General features: G+C 40.4%; 2 protein-coding genes across 7 annotated transcripts in view; both read left to right on the top strand.

Annotated features, from left to right (window-relative positions):
• Positions 1-17,928, top strand: part of neto1l (neuropilin (NRP) and tolloid (TLL)-like 1, like) — a 70,516-nt gene extending 52,588 nt beyond the window's left edge. For 4 of the 6 annotated variants that reach the window (XM_084339826.1, XM_084339828.1, XM_084339829.1 and 1 more), the window contains 6 exons: positions 1,673-1,755; positions 2,415-2,560; positions 9,733-9,846; positions 12,148-12,775; positions 13,653-13,727; positions 17,133-17,928. In XM_084339826.1, coding sequence (XP_084195952.1) covers positions 1,673-1,755; positions 2,415-2,560; positions 9,733-9,846; positions 12,148-12,775; positions 13,653-13,713 — 1,032 coding nt within the window. In that variant the 3' untranslated portion in view covers positions 13,714-13,727; positions 17,133-17,928. Of the gene's footprint in view, positions 1-1,672; positions 1,756-2,414; positions 2,561-9,732; positions 9,847-12,147; positions 12,776-13,652; positions 13,728-15,178; positions 17,031-17,132 lie in introns of all 6 variants that reach the window. The other 2 variants (XR_014621111.1, XM_084339827.1) reach the window with 2 other exon arrangements.
• Positions 17,929-20,168: 2,240 nt separating this feature from the next.
• timm21 (translocase of inner mitochondrial membrane 21) lies at positions 20,169-22,548 on the top strand. Its single transcript, XM_084340426.1, has 6 exons — positions 20,169-20,720; positions 21,048-21,110; positions 21,206-21,303; positions 21,494-21,567; positions 21,850-21,955; positions 22,074-22,548. Exons 1-6 carry the CDS (start codon positions 20,435-20,437, stop codon positions 22,191-22,193), a joined length of 747 nt encoding a protein of 248 aa, XP_084196552.1. The 5' UTR covers positions 20,169-20,434; the 3' UTR covers positions 22,194-22,548.
• The last annotated feature ends 453 nt before the right edge of the window (positions 22,549-23,001 follow it).

Genomic DNA, 23,001 nt, shown 5'->3' on the forward strand with positions numbered 1-23,001 from the left:
AACTTCCTGTATAATTTGGCTGCTACTGTAACTGATGGCAGAATGACTGGGCCTGTGACCTAATTATTAACATGCTTACAGGTACTTTTCCCATCATTGACCTCTTGAACTCTAAAACAAATATAGCTAAAGTTGGCCGAGAGCCCCTACCCGTAATCTTAACCTTGACTATAACCTTAACAAAAACACATTGAAGCAGGCTTCTTTGGCAACATGCCGCGTGGAACGCAGCCAATTTTGAACATCCTCCACTCATGAGAATCACTTCTTTTAGTTTTCCGTGTGTTACTTCCTCCGGTGTCACGTGTTGTTCCTCTCAGATCACTGACCTAATCACTGTGTCATCCACTCTGTCTGGAAACCAAATTTTGCATCCACCATCTCAATCTTTTGATCTCATTAAAAGGCGCTGTATTGGAAATCCATGCAATATTGAAGAGACCACAACAGCGCTCTGCATTGATGTCTGCTGAGAAATTGCCTTCCATCTTCCAGCCCTCCCTGCAGGGATTCAGACATTAATATCAATACAAGTCCATACAGTCAGTGTGACGAATTAATTTTAGGAAGGCCACACCCTCTCTACGCACACTACCGTATATATACATCCATCCATCTTTGCGTTGTGAGGCTAGCAATGACATTGAGCGGTATTTCCTTCCAGTATCGCAGCATGGAAGATGAAAAAAACACTCTGATTCATGTGACAAAGCCAATATATCCAACAGAGTGGATGAATATGACAGATTTTTATTAGACGGAAGATTATTGACACCAGTACGAGAACCTGGGGGGAATTGGCGAGCCTGTTACCCCCTCCGATCCGTTTCACTTGTCATGTTGTTGAAGCCAAGTTGACATTGTGAGGTCCATTATCCCGCTCCATCTGCGCCTTTCGTCTTTGGGCATTTAAAGCGTCACATTTCCCTGTCACAGTTCGGGAGCGGTCCACTCATTAACCGTAATGATGGCGGGGTGCTGTGCGCAGCCGACCGGAACCAAGGCTGTGATTGGGCGATCGCGGCCTGATGAATGAGTGACAGACAATGATGCGCAGGCACTCAGGAAGTGTTAGTTTCGCCTAGAACGGCTGCTGTGAGGAGTCAAGGTGGATAGCAAGGTTGATATTTGACTCAATGAGGCTTTTTTATACTGAAGAATGATACAAAAAAGTTTATACGCTGTGTTAATCTGTCATGGTTTCAAAGAGTTTGTCGTATACTGCGTATGTTTGGAGTCCATTGGTGAAGACAGTGAAATGAGCTGTAAGTAGATGACATTTTCTCTTAGCTTGTGGCAAAATGTCCAAGGTCTCCTTAAACTTTAACAAGGTTGTAGGTTTTGTGTAATGTCTTATCTTAACAGATATGGATAATGAGTCTAAAGCTAATAGACTCTGTCTGTCTCTGAGTCCTCATTTGATATGCGTATGTAATGACTTTGTACAAGCCGCAGTCTGTCAGTCTTATTTCATTACAGAGCCGCTATATCAGGCACCGGGATAATGAGTAAGATGCACAGGCCATAGGAGGGATCTGAAATCTTTCCTGTCACCCCTCTCTGTTCTGTTTTGTTCACCCTTTTTTCTGCTGTCATGTCTTTCAAATTTCCTCATTTGATCTCTGCTTGTTCTCTTTGTATTTCCTCCTCGCCGCCTCCTCGCGTTGGACAGATCTACCTGCGATTTCTCGACTACGAGATGGCCAATTCCAACGAATGCAAGAGAAACTTTGTAGCAGTGTATGATGGTGGCAGGTGTGATTTTTATACATGTTTCATCTTTGTCTTTTGTTTTGATGAATCATACGGAGGCTCAAAGGGGTCATTGTTCTCAGCTCATTCCTTTTAGGCCCTTTATTGTGTGATCATGGCTTAATCATCTCCTTATTCAAGGAGAATAATAAATTTCAAGTAAGTGTTTACTTACAGGACAAACTGTTTCCTATGTTTCCAGTGAATGCTAAGGTACAACTATCTATAGCTTCATATAGTACAGTCACATATAGGACAGGTATCGATCTTTTCGGCAAGCTGTTGGCAAGAATATCAAAATATTCCTTTAACAGAACAGCCATACAACAATTTTAGAGGTAACTCACTCGCAAAACAAATTTGTTTTTTAATCTTAGGATAATAATATAATATTCCAATATTTGATATCTTGAGATATGGATATAATTGAATCACTAACTACAATAGGCTTACAAGGAAGTATGAGCTCCTCAACAATCTGCTATCTTGACATAACCAGAATATAAAGTTGTGATCACACGATAACAAGCCCCCAAAAAATATGAGCCACCACGGCCGCTCTGAGCCTCTCCTCAATGATGTGGATTATTGAAATGCGCAGCAAATAGCCGTGTCACTTGATAACAATCCTTGTGTTCTTATCTCATCCTGTCTCGTCTCAGCTCGGTGGAAGACCTAAAGAGCAAGTACTGCTCCACGGTGGCCAACGACATCATGCTGGTTTCCACGCTGGGCGTCATCCGCATGTGGGCGGACGAGGCCAGCCGCAAGAGCCGCTTCCGCATCCTCTTCACGACCTACCAAGAGCGTAAGACGTGGCGGATATCTGCCCTCACACACATGTGCTGGTCTTCATAAAAAAGATGTTTACTGCAAAATGACCCACCTACTGAGGGAAACTGATTAGCTTTATTAATCAGACCACCGCGCCGTGACAGCGTCATTGACGCCAAAATAAAACAGGTCTCGTCTTTAGTGGCGGCCATTAAAGGAAGACGGAGGAACATTGACCGCTTTTATGGCACGTTGTATCGTATGTCGTTTGTAGGAAAGGTGCTGTCAGAGGTTTCCATTTAGTTTTATGACCATTTAAACAGAAGCAAGCAGGAAAGCGAGTAATATGATTTCTATTATGGGGAATATTAGCCTGTGGGTGAATGTGAATATGACAGTATTGGTGGATTTTAGCTCAGCACTGCAGCGCTGCTCTTAATAGAAAAGGTAGACAAAGGATGAGCTATAGTATGTTGACATCTACCCGTTTTCCTTCAGACACACACACACACACACACTTTCTCATTCACGGGCTTCTCACCGATGGAGCTTGTAGTTTGACAGGGGTTGCAGAGGGCATTCTTTGTACTAGTGTGGTGACTGAAGAGGGTCTGAGGCTTGTGAGTATACAGTATGTCAATGTCACTGGCAAAGAGCTGCGCGCATACGAGGCATTACTGAACGTTGCATCTGCATTATCCGGTCTTGAAGAAGGAAAGGCCTGCACAAAAAAATGCATTATAACATGATTCAATACAAGAATTATGTTAAAATTATTCACTGGATTTGTCTTACAGCTCCACTGAAATTTCAAAGCGGTGCTTTTCGTGCCAGACGCCTCTTTTCAGAATGCTCTATTAACGCCACAGTGCGTCATATCTGTGCCAAAGTTATTGAGAGGAACACAAAATGTGTCTGAATTTTCCTTTGGGCTGCATGGTTGCTTGATTGAATGACACAAACTACCCCCACCTACTCAAGGATCAGTCATCGCACCTCGGATATCTGCAACACGGCTTAATTGGTTTGTATAAGAACAGAAAAAGTGGCTAGCTTCCACAGAGCAGGCGGAGGACAGCAGCGGCGGCGGAGTTGTTTGTGTTGTGAAGTCAGTGTCCCTTTTGTAAGGCCAGGATGTGCTGTTGCCGGGGCAACACTTCTGCCTAAGTCACTGAGGCGATCCCCAGCCAGACCTCAGCCTTTAGAGCAGCATCCAGCACAGCTCAGCAGCACTGCACCAGCGCCTGTCAACAGTGGACGTATATACAGGTGGAGGACAGGAAGCACACGCAGCAGAAGTAAGTCAGTGTAGTGTGCAGTCTGAACTCCGTTCTAGTGCAGAGCAGCTTGTTGGAAGACGCTTCAGAAGGTAAAACACACTGGTAACAGTGGAGTCAGGCAGCTGTTTAAAGAAGAACATGGTCATACTGCAGCGTATCTGTACTGTAGAAAGTGTAATTGCATTTCGTCCTGTTCAAGTATTTTAAAACTATATTTTAAATATGTTAAATGACATTAAAATGCCATATTTATATAACGTTTTTGTACGGTTCTGACAAGGGCTGCAGCAAACTATTTTCATTGTTGATTAATATGTCAAATATTTTCACAATTGAAAAACAGTGATTTATTGTTCAGTCTATAAAATGTCAAAATGGTGAAAAAATGCTGATCACAGTCCAAAACCATAAGACAAGACAGATTTTCTCCAGCAAATGGCGATAACTGATGCCTTACCCACCTCTTATGGGTAATACCAACAAGTTAACCAATAATTGCATTTATACATTTTTGTATATATATATAAAAAAAAAAAAGTTCTTAAACTATAGTTTGCTCACACCTGAGGGCGAGGAAGGCTCGGATGTAGTGAGCAAAAACAGAGGATTTATTATTGTTTGACACTCTAGTCTACATGACGTGGCTCCACCCGGGTGCAGCAGTTGGATGTCATGAGCACGACTTTGCTGCGCTTCTTCTGTTTTTGTATTTGTTGACAAAATGAAAACCAGTTTTAGAGGAGCATGCTGCCATCTACTGTATCGGAGTGAGCAGTCGTTGAAAGCGATTCGTTTTTATCGGATCCACTTTTTGGCTATAACTTTAATCGATACCGATGTATAACCGATACAATTTTTTTTACGGGGCTGATATTTTAAAGGGCATACACTCTTAATTTGCTGTCATAGATTACAAAGCAGAAAATCCTTCATTTAAAAAGCTTACAAGATTATTCTGCTATCGTTGCAGCGCTGGTATTGAATAATTTTATGCATTCTGTCACTTACATGGAATATGTTTGATTTCATAATGTAAGAAAAGTCGTTGTTGAGGCACAAATAGCAGAACAAATGATTACACAACATTTAAACATTTCTAAAAACTGAAAGTAAAGTATTTCAGTGACTCAACTCAGAACATTAACATCATTCCACTTTTCAATGAAAACTCCACCTCAAACGACCCCACAACTACCGATATATGTTCAGCGTACCAATTCTAGGAATCTATAGTGAGTAGTAGACAGGCCTCAGTGAAACTAAATTTCTCTTGACTTAATAAAACATCATCTTCGTGTTTTAAACTAAACAGAGAAACACAGAGAGAGATCACCAAGGGAAGGTGCGGTTGACAGAAGGGTCGAGGTAAGGTGAAGTGTTACAAGTTATTTAATTCCCCTCCTCAGGTGAAGGGAAGTCATTGTGTACCCACTACAAGTGAGCGTGTGTACTCCGTTACAGGTGCACCAGCAGGATTTGCAGCTTATAGAGCACTTTCTACAATAAGCGCTCCCTTGCTGAGCCTTTATATGTTTGTTCACAGCTGCTGGTTCCCAGTGGGACCAGCAGCTTTCATACAACCATTCACAGCTGCTGACTCCCACCGAGACGCTCCAATGGGGGAGCAATGTTCCCAAACGCAAACATCCACCTTTATCGTCTTTGCTGCGTTCACACCTGCCGATGCTACTGATCTCGCTCCGTATCCAGACTCACACACACACACACATGGACGCACTCCTGCTATGCAGAGCTCCAGCGTAGGTTTACCAATTTGAAGCATAAGAAAGTGAAGCCTATCTTTACCCAAGAAGCAATTATGTCCTAGGTGATAAATGTGCTTGTGTGACATCTCAGCTGTCAGCATTGTTCCGCTTCATCAACAGATACCCGTCTCTGGGGCTGCAGATGGAAATTTGCTCTGGCTCCACTACACACATCAGTTCTCGTTTCCCGCAAAGCTCCTTTACTGTATGCATGAAAGCATTTGAGAACAACACAGTTTGATAACGTCTGTTAACATACGGATCTCTGCTGAGTCTCAGATCAGATTGCATCATCTCTGAGTACTTGTTATCTTGGTTGCTTTTAAAAAGAATACTGTGGGGATATTAGATTGCACCATTGTACGGCAACATACACTAAGATAAGAAGCAGCACTGGATGGACGGATGGATTATTGATGGATAATTTAGTTACATGACAATAAAGAGGTAAATAAATAGTTACCTACACGTAAAAGTAAATAATACTGTACATATATTTATATAGGCTATATACTGTAGACAATGGGTTGACACAATTACCCACACATTTTTTATATATTTATTTATTTATTTATTTATTGTCAGATTGCCAATAAAATAGATTAATTTTAAAATGTTTCGGCTCTGATGCAGCATTCCATCTGCAAGGCAACTAGTAACTTATTTTCAAATAAATGTAGTGGAGTATAAAGTGGCAGGAAATGGAAATATTCAAGTTAAGTACAGGACTTTAAAGTGATAATGAAAGGGGAAGCAAAGGAAAAAAACTGTTACACATTCTGGGAGAAGATTTGGAAAAAAGACTCCTTTGGGCTTTGAGGATCTGCGGGGTCTGGATGTACAATAGGGACTAAGGAGATCAGTGATGTGAGCTGGCATCAGTCCATGTTGTGCTTTAAAAACAAATAAAATCATGAATGTAACTATTCTGCAGTATATGTCTCTGGTAACCAGTGAAGGGAGGAGTAATTAGTGACAGTATATCTTAATCCTCCATGTAGACAATGATTATAGGGAAGTGGAGTTATAGCACTGAAACGTGACAGTGATATTTCAAATGAGACCGAGTGAGAGATTGTATGACTGCAGGTGTGAGTGCTGAAAAGAGACTGCTTTTGCGAATGGAAAACATATCTCCCATAAATAGCCCGACTGCACTCATATAGAGCAAAAAAAACAAAAAACACACGCGAAACAAAGATCTATAATGGTTATTTAATTTGAAAGAAAATTCATTTCAAACCATGTGTTGCTTCCAGCACTTCACTGCAGAAGCCTCCCTGCTCCCTGAGCCCCCCTCTGCACAGACACCCAGACTATTTTCATCAGCCACTCATTTAGGAGTTAATTTATGCTTTCAGCAGCGACTGTGAACGGTTCTGTGCGGGCAAAAGGGCACTTTTATTACAGAATGTCTTGAAATTAATTTCGCAGGAGATTAGTGTGGATCCTGCTCTTTATAACGTCTGGTCTCGCCCTGTGGTGTGCAGAGGCGATGCAAGGGGGTGGGCTCCCTCTGCTGGTTACGAGTACGCAGACTGTGCCAGATTTTTGGCGTGTGCCGCATGAAAGGAAAAGGATGAGAAAGAGGGAAACGGCACGGGGAGAAAATGAGAAGAACACACACAGAGAGCCAATATGAGTCAGGAAATGCTGGCAAAGGCCCAGACAGGATGGGAGACAGATAGAGATAAGTCACTCTAATTTGGTGTGTTATTATTCACTTGGGACGAGTGCTGGGATGAAAACAGCCATACATCACAGCGGTAACACTGTCAAATAGTCCCCAGCTCTGCCATACCACTGGCAAGCTGCTTTAGTACCCGGTGCCAGTGTTGTGTGTGAGAGGGGAGAGAGTGAGAGATAAAGAGAGAGGATGAGAGACATGCAGACGGAGAGAGAGAGAGAGGGCGCTAAATAGAGCCATCCATTAAAGTCACATATCGGTGGCACATAAGTACCTTTTGGAACATTTAGAAACTGAAAGTGGTTTTAAAAGACTTTTACCCTTCACATACTTTTCTAAAAGATCATGGATACTAATGGGTAGTACTTGTATGAGTGATTCTTTAATGATATTCTGCAATGGTGGACATAAAGGAAGACATTTACTCAGGTACTGCACTTGGTACTTAAGTATTTCTATTTTATGCTACTTTTTAAAGGCTAACTCCACTAATGTTACGCATTAAAATGTCTTAGGGAGTACTTTTACATATGTGAAAAGTAGTATAAAGCCTTTCGGGCTTTAGAGGAAGCTGCATTAAATCTGATTAACTGCCTCCAGTGGTGTCACTCAGTGGGTAGTTGCATTGTGGGTAATGTAGGCGCCAGGTTTTGAAAAGGAAGACAAATGCCTGGAATAAGAAAAAACATAATCTCCGGTTCCCCTGTACTGATTGTGATCATTTGTTTGTAAACCGTCCATATTGAGTCTATCAGTGTTATAGCAGTGCAATGCTAGACCAATGGACTGCTTTTAAAACCTGGTGCTAGGTTTATGACAGTTAGCTCCCCCTGGTGCCCCACGTTTAGAAAAACATTCAAGAGGGCGCCCCTAAGGCAGATAAAACATGATACAGTGCCCTCAAGGGTGCACAGCCAATGGACAAAACGTGTTAAAGTGCCCTCTAAGCATGACTTTCTACACGATGGTGCCCCAAAACATAAAGCTGGTGGCCTTTTCATTTTTTTCGCCCTTGCCCCTCAAACATCCTGAGTACACCACTGCCCTTGACGAGCTATGATATGAAAATGTTGCTTGACACTTTAACATACTTTGACATACTTTTTAATTATATTTAATTACATTTTGCCATTAACACCTTTACTCATAATGGAGTAGTTTTACTGTGTGGACTTGGATGGGGATCCGAGTACTGCTTCCACTTCAGTTATTCTGACATTGTGCGTGTATATTTCTGCCTCTGGTGGACAATATGGCGACAATCATCTCACAATATATTTAACTTCATACGGTGACGCTGACTTGATACAAGAGATGTTGTGTTAATTCTGTTTAGACACTTTTACAGATAAACACAACCAGATGGAAGAATGTGTGTTTGGCTCAACCAGTGAAATAAATCACATCACACTGATGCAAGAATCCTCTAAATTCAACATTGCCATATGTCTGGATTGCCTACTGGAATACAAGATGGGATAATAAAGAAACAACTACAGCTGTATAAGTCCGACAGTAAAGTGTCTACCAGGTGGCAGTGAAATCACACAACACAGTAGATTAAATACAAACTACTTGAGCTTGTGGTTAGCTTACAGGAAGCGGTGAACTGGCCAATCAGCTGGCATATGCATTAGTATGATTGGTCGCTGAGAGTAAGGGCACCTTGGCTTTAAATTATGTAGCGCCGCAGTCATATATATGTTACGATGGAGCATGTAACGCACGGGTTTTTACGGCCACGTCTTGCTGATGGCTCGCTCCACCTCTCATGCTGCAGTCATAGGAAGGTGGAGACGTGACTGCGGTGCTGTGTCTCAGACGGCGTACAGCGGCAGGGCAGGTGTCACGGTGATGATCATGTGTGTGAGGACATTCTCTTGTTTATGGCCCGGTGTAGATTTGTGTTGACAAGGGCTGCGCACCGAGGACGAGTAAACGACATCTTGCATAAACAGGACGCATTTGTTTGTGTGCAGGTGATAGTGAAATGTCATGGCTGTCTTTCTGAATACCTCACACACACACACACACACACAAACACAGGCACACACCAGCAGGCTGGCAGGCAGGCATACACCTTCCAAGAAATCCATTCACATCCACAAGTTGTCTCGGCAAATGTTTGAAGAGGAGGATGAGGATGAAAATTCATGAAGAACAGATGGGTTCAGGGGGAAGCAGATCTGATTTGAGTAATGCCCGTCCAAATTTATATTCCTCAAGATCTGGCACACTGGAACTTCTCTTCAGCTGTACTTCAAATGCTGATTTGTGTCGCAGCTCCCCACACATTTGCAGCTGGTGATGACGGGAAATGCACTAAAAAGAAACAGTTTCCACTGCTCCTTATTACATTACAAGTGGATAATGTTTCAGTTAAGTGAGGATAGTATTAAAGTAGATTTGTGTAATCTCTGAAAAGCTCTCAGTGTGATAATTATTGTGTTCATTCGCTCCGTCTCTTTCGCAGCTCCGTGTGATGCAGATGCCTTCTTCTGTCACAGCAACATGTGCATAAACAACACGCTGGTGTGCAACGGCATGCAGAACTGTGTCTACCCCTGGGATGAGAACCAGTGTAAAGGTGAGATGTGACAACTCAGCTCAGTAGTTTGAGCTCCATGAAGAGAGAGCTAGATGTGAATGTTTCAGCACCATGGAGAGCAGCAGGCAGACAGCCGGTTTGAACTTAACTGACTACTGCTGCGACGAGTAGTACTGAACAGCTGTAGCTGTGTGGTGCTGTGACAATTTTACATTAAATCTGTTTTAGTTCTTTTCATTGTTATTTTTGGCAATAGTTTCACATATCAAGGCCATGAATCACAGTTTTTTTCGATGTGATTACGAGTGATGGGATCCAATCTGAACACACTGTTTTCTGCCAAAATCAGAACATTTGGGTTATTTCATTTAGAGATCTGTGTTTTTTTCTCTGTGTTGTTCTCAGTGGTTTTAAGGGGGCGGGGCTTAGTTTGACTGTTATAACGCGTTAAATGTTAAACTTGTTATGTTTTTGTTTTTTTAGTCTGATTCTTGATGATTTAGTCATATTTTCGGGAAGAAATACTTAAGATTTGAAGCCAAATATTCAGAGACTTACAAGGTGAATGGTGTGTTGTAGTATTTTGTATTGGAAATTCATGGATAGAGTGGCGATGTACGTATGTAATGCATTTGAACGATTCATTTTGCAAATCAAGAAAGTCACAGTTTGCTGTAAATATAGAAAAATACCATTTAGCTTTGTGTAAACCCCTCTGTGAACAAGATTTTTCGGTTATGGGGAGCCTTAAAGGAGATGCACCATCAGTATTAACATCAGTAATTGTAGATCAACCAAGGAAAAATGAAAAACGCGGTGGACGTACGGTTAAAAGAAAATTTATAGATAAAGGAGCTGAGGAGAGTATTTTTTTTTTTTCAGTTTTCAGGCTGTAAGCAAATAGACAAAAGAGTTTATTTTGGACACTGATTATATAATTCCTTTTTTTTGTATGATAAATCACACAATTTAGAAGACCAGCTTTTATATTTGACCCTCAACTGATCCTATTCTTGGTCCAGGTCAGTGTTTAAGAACTGTGGACACTTGCTGAAATGTCTTGCTCCGCTGTCTTTGCTTTCGTTCTTTGAAGCTGTTTTTATTTTACCCTGCTTCCTCGCCTCAAGGCAAGCGAGGTCCTGTCTATTCCCCGACTTTTTGATACCATCAACTCTTTTCATTTCCTCTGTAGCGCGATCCCTCACTCCACTCAGAATTTTAAAGCCACTGGATCTATACATTGATCCCCAGTGTGTTGCTTCTGGCAACTATGCACTTTATCTGCACCTCAAACTGCACCTCCATTATTGCAGCATAGTCCTATATGATGCCATTGCGATTATGAGCTGAGATATGTGAAGACTCCGGGGATCAGCCAGTTTTTCTCTGCATTATACCGCCAATCGATATCCTTCTGTTCCCTGACCTTTCATGACCCCTCGCTGTATTCATAGTACATAAGAAGATATCTACACTACATCCCCTGAGCCCTCGAGCACTGAAACTCCCACGTCAATAAATACAATGCGTTTTGATGATCATTAGGCTGTTGTGCTTGGCTTGCAGTTAAGATGTGTTCTAGTTTGTTTTTCCTTCGAAGATTGGCACGCACACACAAACTTCCAGCCACTGTTGATGCACACAGACGTGCCTCGGTATTCTCTTTATACTGAAGCTTTAAGCAGAGCCGGTGACAAATTGAATTAATTAAGTAATTCCCGCACAACCCATTCCTCACTCTGACGAAGACACCTTTCTTCCATACAGTCTGAGTCTGAAATTGTGCAGAACTCAGAGACCATGTTTCTCAGCCTGTTACATCTTCCACCTTCTCTCCACTCTAGTCATGCGTGGGGCCACCGCGGCGCCCGCATTTGTCCTCATTAGCGGTAAAATGTCAAGTTTTATTCCTTTCTCCTTTACACTTGTAAAAAGAGGAACCATTTGCTGTCACTGAAGCTCAGTGTGCTGCGCTACATGTTCCTCCAGCATTTAAATGTCACAGATCTCCCAACGGATTGCCTCGCTACACACTCTACTGTGTGGTTCCCCCTGTGATAAACAGACCACAGCCATGACCCAGTGTGACCTTTTTGTTGTTTTGATAGCTAATGAGAGTCATGTCCTTAATCCTGCGTATGTTGAGGTCCATTTGTTTTAACATGTGAGCTACGGTATCTCTTTGTTTGAGCTGTTGCCAGGTAAATCATTATGACCATTAGCTGAGTCCCAACCCCCGTAGTTAGTGTCGCTATGCATGTCAAGCTTTCCATTCACAGATAGCACATATGCAGTTCTTAAATGTTCCCTCTCTTGTGTTGTCTCTCTACCACTCTACAGAGAAGAGGAAAGCCAACATCCTGGACAACCTCAACAACACCAATGGTACCATCATCGGTGTCACCTGTTGCATTGTTCTCATCCTCCTCATCGTCTCCGTCATCGTCCAGATCAAGCAGCCACGTAAAAAGTACATCCTGCGGCGCGAGGACTTTGACCCCACCATGTTCCAAGAGGTCTTCGAGCCGCCCCACTACGAGCTGTGTACTTTGCGGAGCGCCACCACAGCCGCGGCGGCCTCAGCAGACTTAGTCGACCTGGCGGAAGACTTCGAGAACTACCACGCCCTTCGCCGTGCCTCCTCCCGCTGCGTCCACGATCACCACTGTGGCTCCACCTCCAACCCCGGCTCCGCCCACATATCCCAGCTGTCTCTCAGTGGACGAGGAAGCCGCGGGAACTTGAGCGCTCGAGACGCAGCGGCGGCCACCCTGCTCACAGACCTTCCGCAGCCGCCCATGGCAGTGCGGCCCTTGCTGCCGTCCACCGGAAACCGCAGGAGCATCCTGGTCATGAAGCACAGCTACTCGCAAGAGGCAGCGGACAATGGATGTGACCTGGACGACGACCTGGAAGAAGTTCCCACCACCAGCCACCGGCTTTCACGCCACGAAAAGGCAGTACAGCGGTCAGTATCCATAGATTTCTGATGAGGAAAGAACAGCAACTTTAGAGTTAACTATGGGGATGTTTGAAATGTGTGTGGGTTACTTGCATTTACTTTTGTTTCCCTCTTATTTTAGCTTCCTCCTCCTCCTCTCATTATTTTTTTAAGATTATGAAAAGCCTCTTTTTTTGCATTGACCCTTGTTCTTTCTCCCCCTTTCCACCATTAAAAACGTTCTCGATTTCTCACAAAGGGCTAAATTATGACAGCCCCCGCTCGCATGCTCATCTTTGAACATGTCAAGCTAATTTTCCTCAGCTGCTTATTTATAGCTTACATCTATTAACAACTTTACTTTGAGGTTTGTCAGAGCTCTTTATGCAAACACAGACCTCATTTTAGAAGACATTATTTCTGTAATCAGTCCAATTTTGACTGTTAACACAAGGGCTTGAATCTGTGCCTCACAGAGAATACTAACGTCATTGACATGAATGCAGATTATTATAAAATATGCATTTCTATTCGGAACTGTGAAAAAATATATTGGCATGAACAAGATTTTCTAGAGAGAAAAAAAGAAGTATTTTACTGTGAACTTGCACCTTGACTGCTTGAAAAGTAACTGTACATGTTTACGAAACCAATATGTGAAGGTATCAAGAGTACATTTTTGGAGAAAATACTTGCAGCCTTCTCCTGCATGCACTTTCTATGTGCCCTTTCCAGACTGTTCTTGACTGTTTATTAATTTTTTTACAAGTCTGCATGCAAAGCTCCCAGAGACTAGCACTAAAGCACTAATGAAGTTTATTGCTGTTATGTAGCACATGATGCATTCTGACCTCTCTATGCAAAAGGAGTTTTGATATTAAACGAAAGAGCCATGACATTTCAGGTTCTGCCTCATTGGCTCTTTGAGCAAACATGAATCAGAGTACAACACAACTAGGGTCTAAGAGACAATCTCAAGGTAAGCACCCCTATCCAACAATCAACATCTCTATATGTTGTGTAGTCATCATTTGCCCAGTCAGTATATACTTTTCTGTAAGTTCTTTTTCCTTTTCTGTGATTTTTGCGCGGGTTTATATTTGATTTTTTTTTATATTTTCTTTTTTTTTTTTATTGTTCATTTTCCACCAAGATGGTTTTCTTGCTTGCAGCCATCTTGCCCTCCTAGTGAGTTTGTTTGAAGTCTTTGTGATGCTCAAGTTTACTGTATGTCCTCCCAAGGTCATACATTGTGTCACTGGATGTTCATTAGCATGGACTTTTTTCCGATCATCTTTAGTTGAAGCTGTTATCAAATAATATGTCTAACCTCTGCACTTTTCTCCCAGTAGGCCTACAGCAAATAATTGATATCAGTCGTGTAAAGACACTTGTTAATCCCACATAAAAGCACAATATTGAAAACAGAAACAACCCCCACGTGTTTAATTAAAGGAGACCTATTATGCCTTTTAGTTTTTGTCCTTTCCGTCAGTGTGTTATAGAGGTTCTTGTGCATGTAAAAGATCTTGGAAGTTGAAAAGGTGAAAGTCCAGGAGTGAAGCTCCTCTCTCCCACAGAAAACACTGCTCCTGAAACGCCTCGTCTGTAGTCCCGCCTTTAATGGTTTAGTGGCAAGTTTGGCACGTAAGAGTTTATTTAGCGCAGTTGTTGTTAGCAGTGCTGGGTCAGGCGTGTGTAAGCTGACCAATCAGAGGAGACTGGGTATTCGGGGTGGGGCTTAAAGAGACAGGAGCTAAAACAAAGCGTTTCAGACAGAGGGGGGATACAGCACTGGACAATATGAGAAAACGGATGTTTTTCGAGCATTAAAGCATGTAAACCTGTTCTAGTAGTAACCTAAAATAAGATTATGAATCTGAAAAAGAGCATAATATGTCTCCTTTAAATTACATCCGTGGGGTTTTTTGCACACACTAAAGAGAGCACATTGAGATCATTTTAGTATCTCGTAAATCTTTTTGTAATTTACAAGTCTTTTCTGCTCACACACTGACACAGAAGTCCTCTGTAGTGTTGCATGATTTGTGTCTCTTGTAGGAATTGATTTTGTGTTTGGTTAATTGTGAAGCATAGCATTTATGCCTGTGTGTAACAGTTCATGTGGATGCTCCACGACTGTGCGTTCATGAGGTCGCAATAAGCACAACAGAACTCGATAATATACGAGTCAGAGATGAGACAAACAAAAACAATTAGAGGAACTCGCCCATTAAAAAGTTAAATGTGGTCGAAATTCAATTCAGAGCTGTGGAAGTTTGTGCTTGCAGCTTTATGTATGCATATAATGGAGCAGTCACATAAAGTGCTACCCATTGTTTTGTCTTTTAGTGTGAAAAATGTGCTGTCCTGTTGTGTGTGTGTGTCTGCTTATGTTCTACATTATGTTGCATTGTCTCCATCATGTAGACTTCTTGAGAATAGTGCAATCCTGGATCAGTACGAACGGGCGTCACTGACATATGAGAAAGCGGAGCGGAGATTTACACCAGCATGATGCTGATGATGAAGGGACACTTTGACGAAAAGGATGCTAAATATGTGTTAATGTGAATTCATATGCAAAGACGAACACAAAGGACTAGATGAGAACACTCCAGCTGCGATTACTGTGAAGCGGGAGAGTCAGTCAGCTCTGTGCGTACTGTAGTCAATACAGAATTTTTTCGCCCCGCTGGAAAGAAATGGACCTTTAGGATGAACACGACGACTGATATTTCATTATTAAACTTTAAATTTGGGATGTTAGTCAGAAACATATGTGTCATTGTCATAGACTCCCCACTGATGACTAAATTAATGTGATCAAACATCTTTAAGTTAACTTTTAAGCATGTATTTTTCAAATTAGTAGCATTTATATTATTTTAACAGCAAATTATAGATGCTTGCAGTTGGAAGATTTTATTTTTTTTATTAGTGAAAAAAAAAATGGAATTAACTCACTTAATTAATTACTAACCTAATTAAATTCAGTGCTGTTGGAATAACCAGAAGCAGTTTAATTTGGATAACAATTCCAGGCCGAGGTGTATGGCTTGTGCATGCTTCTTTTATATCCATTAAAGCATTAACACACTAACATTAAAATATGAAAAGGCCACATTTACTAATACACAAGTCATATGGACATAATAAGTGGTGAAAAAAGGCATCTTTAAAATTAATTAAATGCATGTTGTTGCTTAGCTAAATCATTAGGCGATCGCTCAGATGAACCTCACCATTTTCACTCCCTTTAATATGTTGGCTAAATATGTTGACAGGCGTTTTTCTTTCTTGGCAAACGTATTTACTTCAAGTCTGTTTGTCTTCTAACTCTCTTCTACTGTAGGAGCTTAATATCTTTGTATTAAAACAGACTTTTTTACTCGGGCAAATTGAGAGGATGACAGTTTTTACAGTTATTCCAGTTATCTTTCAGGGCTGATTTTACTGATGCTTTGTAAAAATAAATAACAATAAAGCTTCACCCTTTTTTTTTCGTCAGTAGTCCCTTTTAGTGTGTCCTCAGACTGTCACCTATCCATGTCTCGCAATCACATGTTTTTTAAAGATGTTGGTTTATTTGTTGTGGCTGATTTGGCCAGACCCAAAACCGAAAGGGATTCGCAACAGGACAATAAAAACGAGTCCCAGACGGTTCGAATAATCCCAGGTAATCACAGGTATCTGACAGACAAGTTAATTGACTTTTTGTGTTTGTCCTGATGAGATTAACCCCGTTTGGGATGGGATCAGCCTCACACTCTGATAACACTCACTGTCGGCGGGCTGGTTTTGTAGAAACAACCTGCATTTTGTGGGGAAATAATTAGAAAAGAAGATCAGCTGTGAGCACAATGACATTCACACACATAATGTCTTTTTTCTTACGCTCTGTCACTGTCCGAGTACTTATTTTCTTCTTAATGTGTCGATTTCTATGGTATCTACCATCTGTGTGTACATTATTTTCTGTACTCAGTGTCATGTATGTATTATTTACATCCATGCTCTCCACTCTCTTTTTTCTCCATATATTCACAATCACACGCAGCCCCATATTTCTGCTGATACTGAATAAAATGTTTCTTTTCTACATATATACACTGTGCTGATGTCTGTGTGTTGTCTCTCTATTTTACAATTGTGACAAAATTTTCTCTTACATACACATATACTCTCTCTCCCTCTTCTTTGCTCGCACACTTCCACACAACCCCGCAAAAAGTCACAAACTCATCCGCCAGTAGATAGAGGCAGACACCTCAGTAATTAAGTAAGTCTGAACCAATTTGATCGCAAGCAGCCCAGGCAGCAGATGAGAAAGTCGGAGGGCCCAGGACAGACTTAAAGTAATAGTGTTTTCATTTCTCTGCAGATACATCAGACAGATGCATCATTCCTCTGCATCTTGCCAAGTTTGACAGCATTCGGAGCTAAGGTTTCTCTCCCTTGCATCTTGAGTGAACTGTTGCCCCGAGCAACTTTACCAATATAGAGTGTTGTGATGAGAAAAATCTTTAAAAAAAATAAATAAAAGGTTTGTGGTGTATGCATCAAGTTTTTCTTCTTTGCTTTGGACCGCAGAGGTGCGTTTTTCCCCCTTCCTGTGCTCCACACCTGGCTAGGATTGACGAGCCATGGAACACTGATAATGTCAGACACGGGACTGAAACGTTGGTTTTTTTGACAAATAGAGTACCTTTAATGTAAAGTTGTTCATGGAGAAAAAAAAAAAAGAAGAAGAAACAGAATCAGGTTTTTTTAAGTCATTGCCATGTAACCATCGAAAATTTGAAATTGCATATTTCAGCTGCTTATTTCACGTTATGTTTCTTATTTTGATGTCATGTCTTTACAATAGAGTATCAGGTTGTTTTTTATATCTAAACAATTACAAGAAGCCTTGTTCAGCAGACGAAAAAGCAGAATGTTTGAAATAAAGTGATGTTAAACTGAAATATAGGTGCATATACATGACTCTACTGACCCGTCAACTAACCTTTATTTCTTCCCACTTCCACTGATGTCTGAACATTATTTGTTTTTTCTGTCTTTCTCTTTGTCAAACTTCATGGCATTGTGGAGTTTTTTTTAACCCGTTTGCATATTTATTTGATAAAACATTAAGAAAATGCTGGACAGATGTTTTCAATAAACTAATGTTTACTGATTTTATTGTGCTTATTTATTTTGTCACTAACAAACTCATTTTCTATTCTGTTCAGGGCCATGCAGTACCTATACCACTGAGGATACTGAGGTCATGACCTCAGTGTTTTCTGGGAATTTGTGGGTTTTAACAACATTTAACAACACACATTACACTGATTAATTTGAACAATTCAAAAACACAGAGTTGATATTTTATATGCTGACCCCAGTACTTTTAGACCCAGAAGATCAGATTAGATTAGATATTTCGACCCTTGTTATTTTTAGCAGGCAACTTTTTCTTTGGCAAGAAAGCTCCAATATACACACTGCACACAACCTGCTCAGTAACCAACTGCAGGCAGACAAAGTTAGCAACCAGCTTGAGTATATATATAGCAGAGTAGATTAGCAGTTACAGTGACAGATATTTCCCTCAGGAATTGATGGAGACCAAAAACACAGCTCAAAGGAGAGTTGACATTGGGCTCACATAATGGAGAACACATACCATATGTGACTACCTGCACTCCTGAAGCAGCACTCAAAAACCAATCTGGCATTTGCTGTTTTAATTGGGGGAAAAAAACAAACAAAAAAACATAAAAGGACTCCAAGCAGCTCATCTTGCACAATCCAAGTCTCTGTAAACACTGACATCCAAAATTAATTTGAAAAGATGTTATTTACACCTTCAATGCATGGTTGAGTTCCTGCATCCACTTCAGACCAGGTGCACGCTGACGCTTGTAGCTTCACTACAGTGAAGATTTCAGTTTAAAAAGGGTGTAGCCTAAATAACATCTTTTCTAATCAATTTGGGATCTTTGAGCTTTTTCCAGCTGTTTTTCTTATTTTTTAGTCTCCATCTACTGAGTTGTTAAGGAGAATGCTGCAATGCTGTTGTTTGTTGTGAAGCTACAGATGTTGTTACAAATGTTTTATGGACCACGCAACACTTGACTTCCCATCGGCATGAGGTTGAGCAGATGACATATACATTTTCATTTTTGTGTGTACTGTTCCTTTAAGATCATTGTACAATTTGTAATGAAAAAAAGAAGTATTAATAAGTATATAAACTCAGGGCTTTATATATATATATATATATATATATATATATATATATATATACGGAATATGTACGGAAGCCCTAAAGGGCCATGCATTCATACATTTTATTTCCTCCGTTTTCCCATGATAACGAGTTAATTTCATTTGTTTTCTCGAGATCTCGAGTTATTATCTCGAAATAACAACTGCCATTTTCCCAAGATAATGGGATAAGTTTTGTTATCTCGAGATCTCGAGAAAATTATCCCGTTATTTCGGGAAAACAGCAGTTGTTATTTCGAGATAATGACTCAAGATCTCGAGATAACGAAACTTTGTTTTCCCCGAGATTACGATATAATTAATTCGAGATCTCAAGATAATGACTGTGATATGATAGGCCTGAGATTATAGAGACGCCCGGGACCTTGTAGCTGGTCAGCTTTGTAGTTAACGACGACATCAGGCTCACTTAGATTGCGCCACTGATATAGCTGGAGCCTTGCTAACGTCTTTTTAGATTACGCACACTAATGTGTATATTATCTGTAATAGCAAGGCATAATGCTATTTCAGCCTGTGTCAGGCCTTGATTGAAAAGACATGTGACGTGGTGATCGACATGCTCCTGCTCCTCTTGCTACACTGAATGATGTTTCCTGCAATGATTTAATATACTACACTATTGTTTTGTTTTCTCGAGATCTCGAATTAATTATATCGTTATCTCAAGAAAACAAAGTTTGGTTATCTCGAGAAAATTATCTCGTTATCTCGGGAAAATGGCAGTTGTTATTTCGAGATAATAACTCGAGATCTCGGGAAAACGGAGGAAATAAAATGTATGAATGCATGACACAGGCTGAAATAGCATTAGTATTACATATAATATACACATTAGTGTGCATAATCCAAAAAGACGTTAGCAAGGCTTCAGCCATATCGCCGGCGCAATCTAAGTGAGCCTGATGTAATATCTGTAAAATTCCGTAATATATATATATATATATATATATATATATATATATATATATATATATATATATACTTTCACCATTTCACTGTAACAACATAATATCATTAACGTATTTTTACCAGTCTGTGCAGTTGTGCACACTGTTTTTGTACATATGTTTGACAACAGTTGGTGCTACGTTTGAAAACTCAGTCTCCCATAATTCCTACTGACTATGCGTGACGACATATACATGCGCCTCTTGAGTACAAACACCACTTGACACGACCGACCCACCTGCTAGCAGTATGTTCGCGTTGTATAGTTAATGTTCATGTATTCATGTCGTAAAATAAATCACTTTTATGTCACCTCCGGTAGTTTTCGGTAGTATTCAATGCGTTAGCTCGCTAACTTTAGCTTTTAGCCGTGCTAACAAACACTTAGCTTAGCCCTGCTCGCTAGCTGGCTGTGCAGACGTCAACTGGAGTTTAAGCTAACTCACAGAGGACACAATCATGGCTTATGTGCAGATACTGAAAGCTCTGCAACAGACAGCCACACAGAAATGCGTGCTCGTCCACACACACAGGACACTGTCAACAGTATCAAGACTGACCTTCCACAGAAGAGTCGAGGCTCCTTCGTCTGTTCTCCCAGCAGTGAGCTGCTTCATTCAGGCACAGGGACGGCGGACTATTTCCCTCGACTTCAGAGCCAGGCAGAAAATCAGCCCCGAGGAGAGAGACAGGTCAGTCTCCAGGTACCAGAGCGGGAGCCCGAAGCCTTCAGCTGCACAGAAAGGTACTGACACAGATAAACTGCATGATAAAATAATCAACAACTGTCAGAGCAGTTACAGAATATATACAAAAAAGGTAATGACAATGCTATCAACAGGTCTTGCATTAAAATTCAAATCTAGGTGGACTTTCTCCATATGCACAGTAGTTCAAAAAGTTCATCTATTTATCTTATTTGAACCCTAATGATGATTGAGTCTGTACAGTAAATAGATTCTGAGTGTAATGCAATGCAAGGGCCAAAAGGCAAGATTTATTTATTGAATACAGCAGGCACCTGTTTGCATTTGTGATGTAACAGCAAACGTTTTAATCATATTTCTTTCAGTGAAAGACGCTGGCAGAGATTTCACCTACTTAATAGTTGTCCTCGTCGGGCTCGGAGTGACAGGTGACTACAAGAGTTCCCATTACAAATGTTTTAACAAACATTTAACATCTCATTTCAAATTAAACAACAATAATATGTGTCTGTGTGTGTTTCAGGTGGGCTGTTATATGTGGTGTTTCAGGAGCTGTTTTCTTCCTCGAGTCCAAATAAAATCTATGGAAAAGCCTTCAACAAAGTCAGGTTAGACCCAGAGGTAAGAATGAGAACGACTATACTGTTCATTGTGCGGTGCTACAATCAATGCACACATTTATTGTGGTAATCATTGCATGGTGTTTTACGTAAATGCCTTTTGTGACACTATATGAAGTTATGTCATGCGATTCTTTAATTCTTGTTTTTCGTGAAGAGCATTAAAACATTTTTGTTATTTGAAAATGTAGGTGATTGGTGCATTCGGAGAGCCAATCAAGTGTTATGGGGAGACTACCCGTCGAGGGAGGAGGCAGCAAGTCAGGTGGGAATTTTACTACTCGGTTCAAATAAGCTGTTGATTTATAGTGCGTGAGATAATAAATAAGTTGCACATAAATTTGTCCAATTATTACATTAAACTTTTATTCCTAGGATCAATCTGTGAGTTAAATAATAATATGACAATCAAATCAAAAGTTCTAGTGTTCCTTTCAAGAAAAGGATTATTAGAGGAGAATTACATAGGTTGCCTAATACATAAGTATGCATCTGAGTCGTGGTATTGGAGGTATTGCTGGGTTTTGATGATGTGTTTCCACTGTAGTCACATGGAGTACCTGAAGGACGGACGGAAGCACATGCAGCTGAAGTTTTACATCGAAGGCTCCGAGCCCGGCCTCAAAGGAACTGTACATTCTGAGTCGAAAGAGGTTGGTTTATGCCTTTGTAAAAATGCAATTCATAAATTTGATGTGGCATCCTGAAGCAGTAGTGTTCATGTTAGCTATCCTGATATTATCCCGGTTTTTACTTGTTGTGTCTTTACAGAATCTTGATGGGAACTATGAGTTTCGTTACATATTTGTGGACGTAGACACCTACCCAAGACGGACCATCGTTGTGGAAGACAACCGAAAAATAATGGACTCAGAAGTGTCGCTTTACTGAAAAAGTATTGTTTGTTTTATTGGACAAGTAGCTGATGATGTACTGTTAATTTAACTTTAATTTGCTATTAAAAACTGCTATGATATGCTATGATACATCAACAGTTTTTGGCAAAACAATGTGCCGGTCGGGTTTTGGTGAAGAGTTTTGCAAAATTAGTCTCTTTCACAGAACATGATCATTGACTTGTGTGTGTTATTGGTTTATAAATCAGACACATGTCTGACAAATAGCTGGGTTTTTTGACAAAACACTGCAGGATGACTTTAATATTGAAATAATTGTCATCAAAGGTGCTTTTAAATTGTAATAAAAAAATGTCTATTCGCAGGAACGGACAAAACAAAAACTACAATATCATTGTTGTCTTTTTTATGAGACTGTTGGATGTTGTCACTATGATTGATCTTTAACCTGTTTAAGAAGAATCTTTGTGTTCTACTTCGAAATTAGCCCAGTCACAAATATCTCATGTATTTTTTGATAGGTCTGCTTCTCTTTTCAGTTTACATATTTATCTTAGTCTTTGTTTACTGTAAAACTCCATTTGGATGTGTTTTGAAACGATACGTTGCATTGTGAAAGAACGACCACTAGATGGAGGCAAAGAATCAAGAGGAAGGAACAACCTGATATGACCTTTGAGATTATTGTTGGTATTTCCCATTCAGTAACATTTTTCTATGTATTTAAAAGGGTATTTTTGAAAAGTTTTTCAATATTTTAAGGTGGTGTAAACACATTTTAAAACATCAATTGAGCGTTTGATCTTAAATAACCAACGGAATAACTGTATAAATATATTTTT

Source organism: Pagrus pagrus, assembly GCF_965226575.1.
Source record: "Pagrus pagrus genome assembly, chromosome: 20".
Lineage (NCBI taxonomy): Eukaryota > Metazoa > Chordata > Actinopteri > Spariformes > Sparidae > Pagrus > Pagrus pagrus.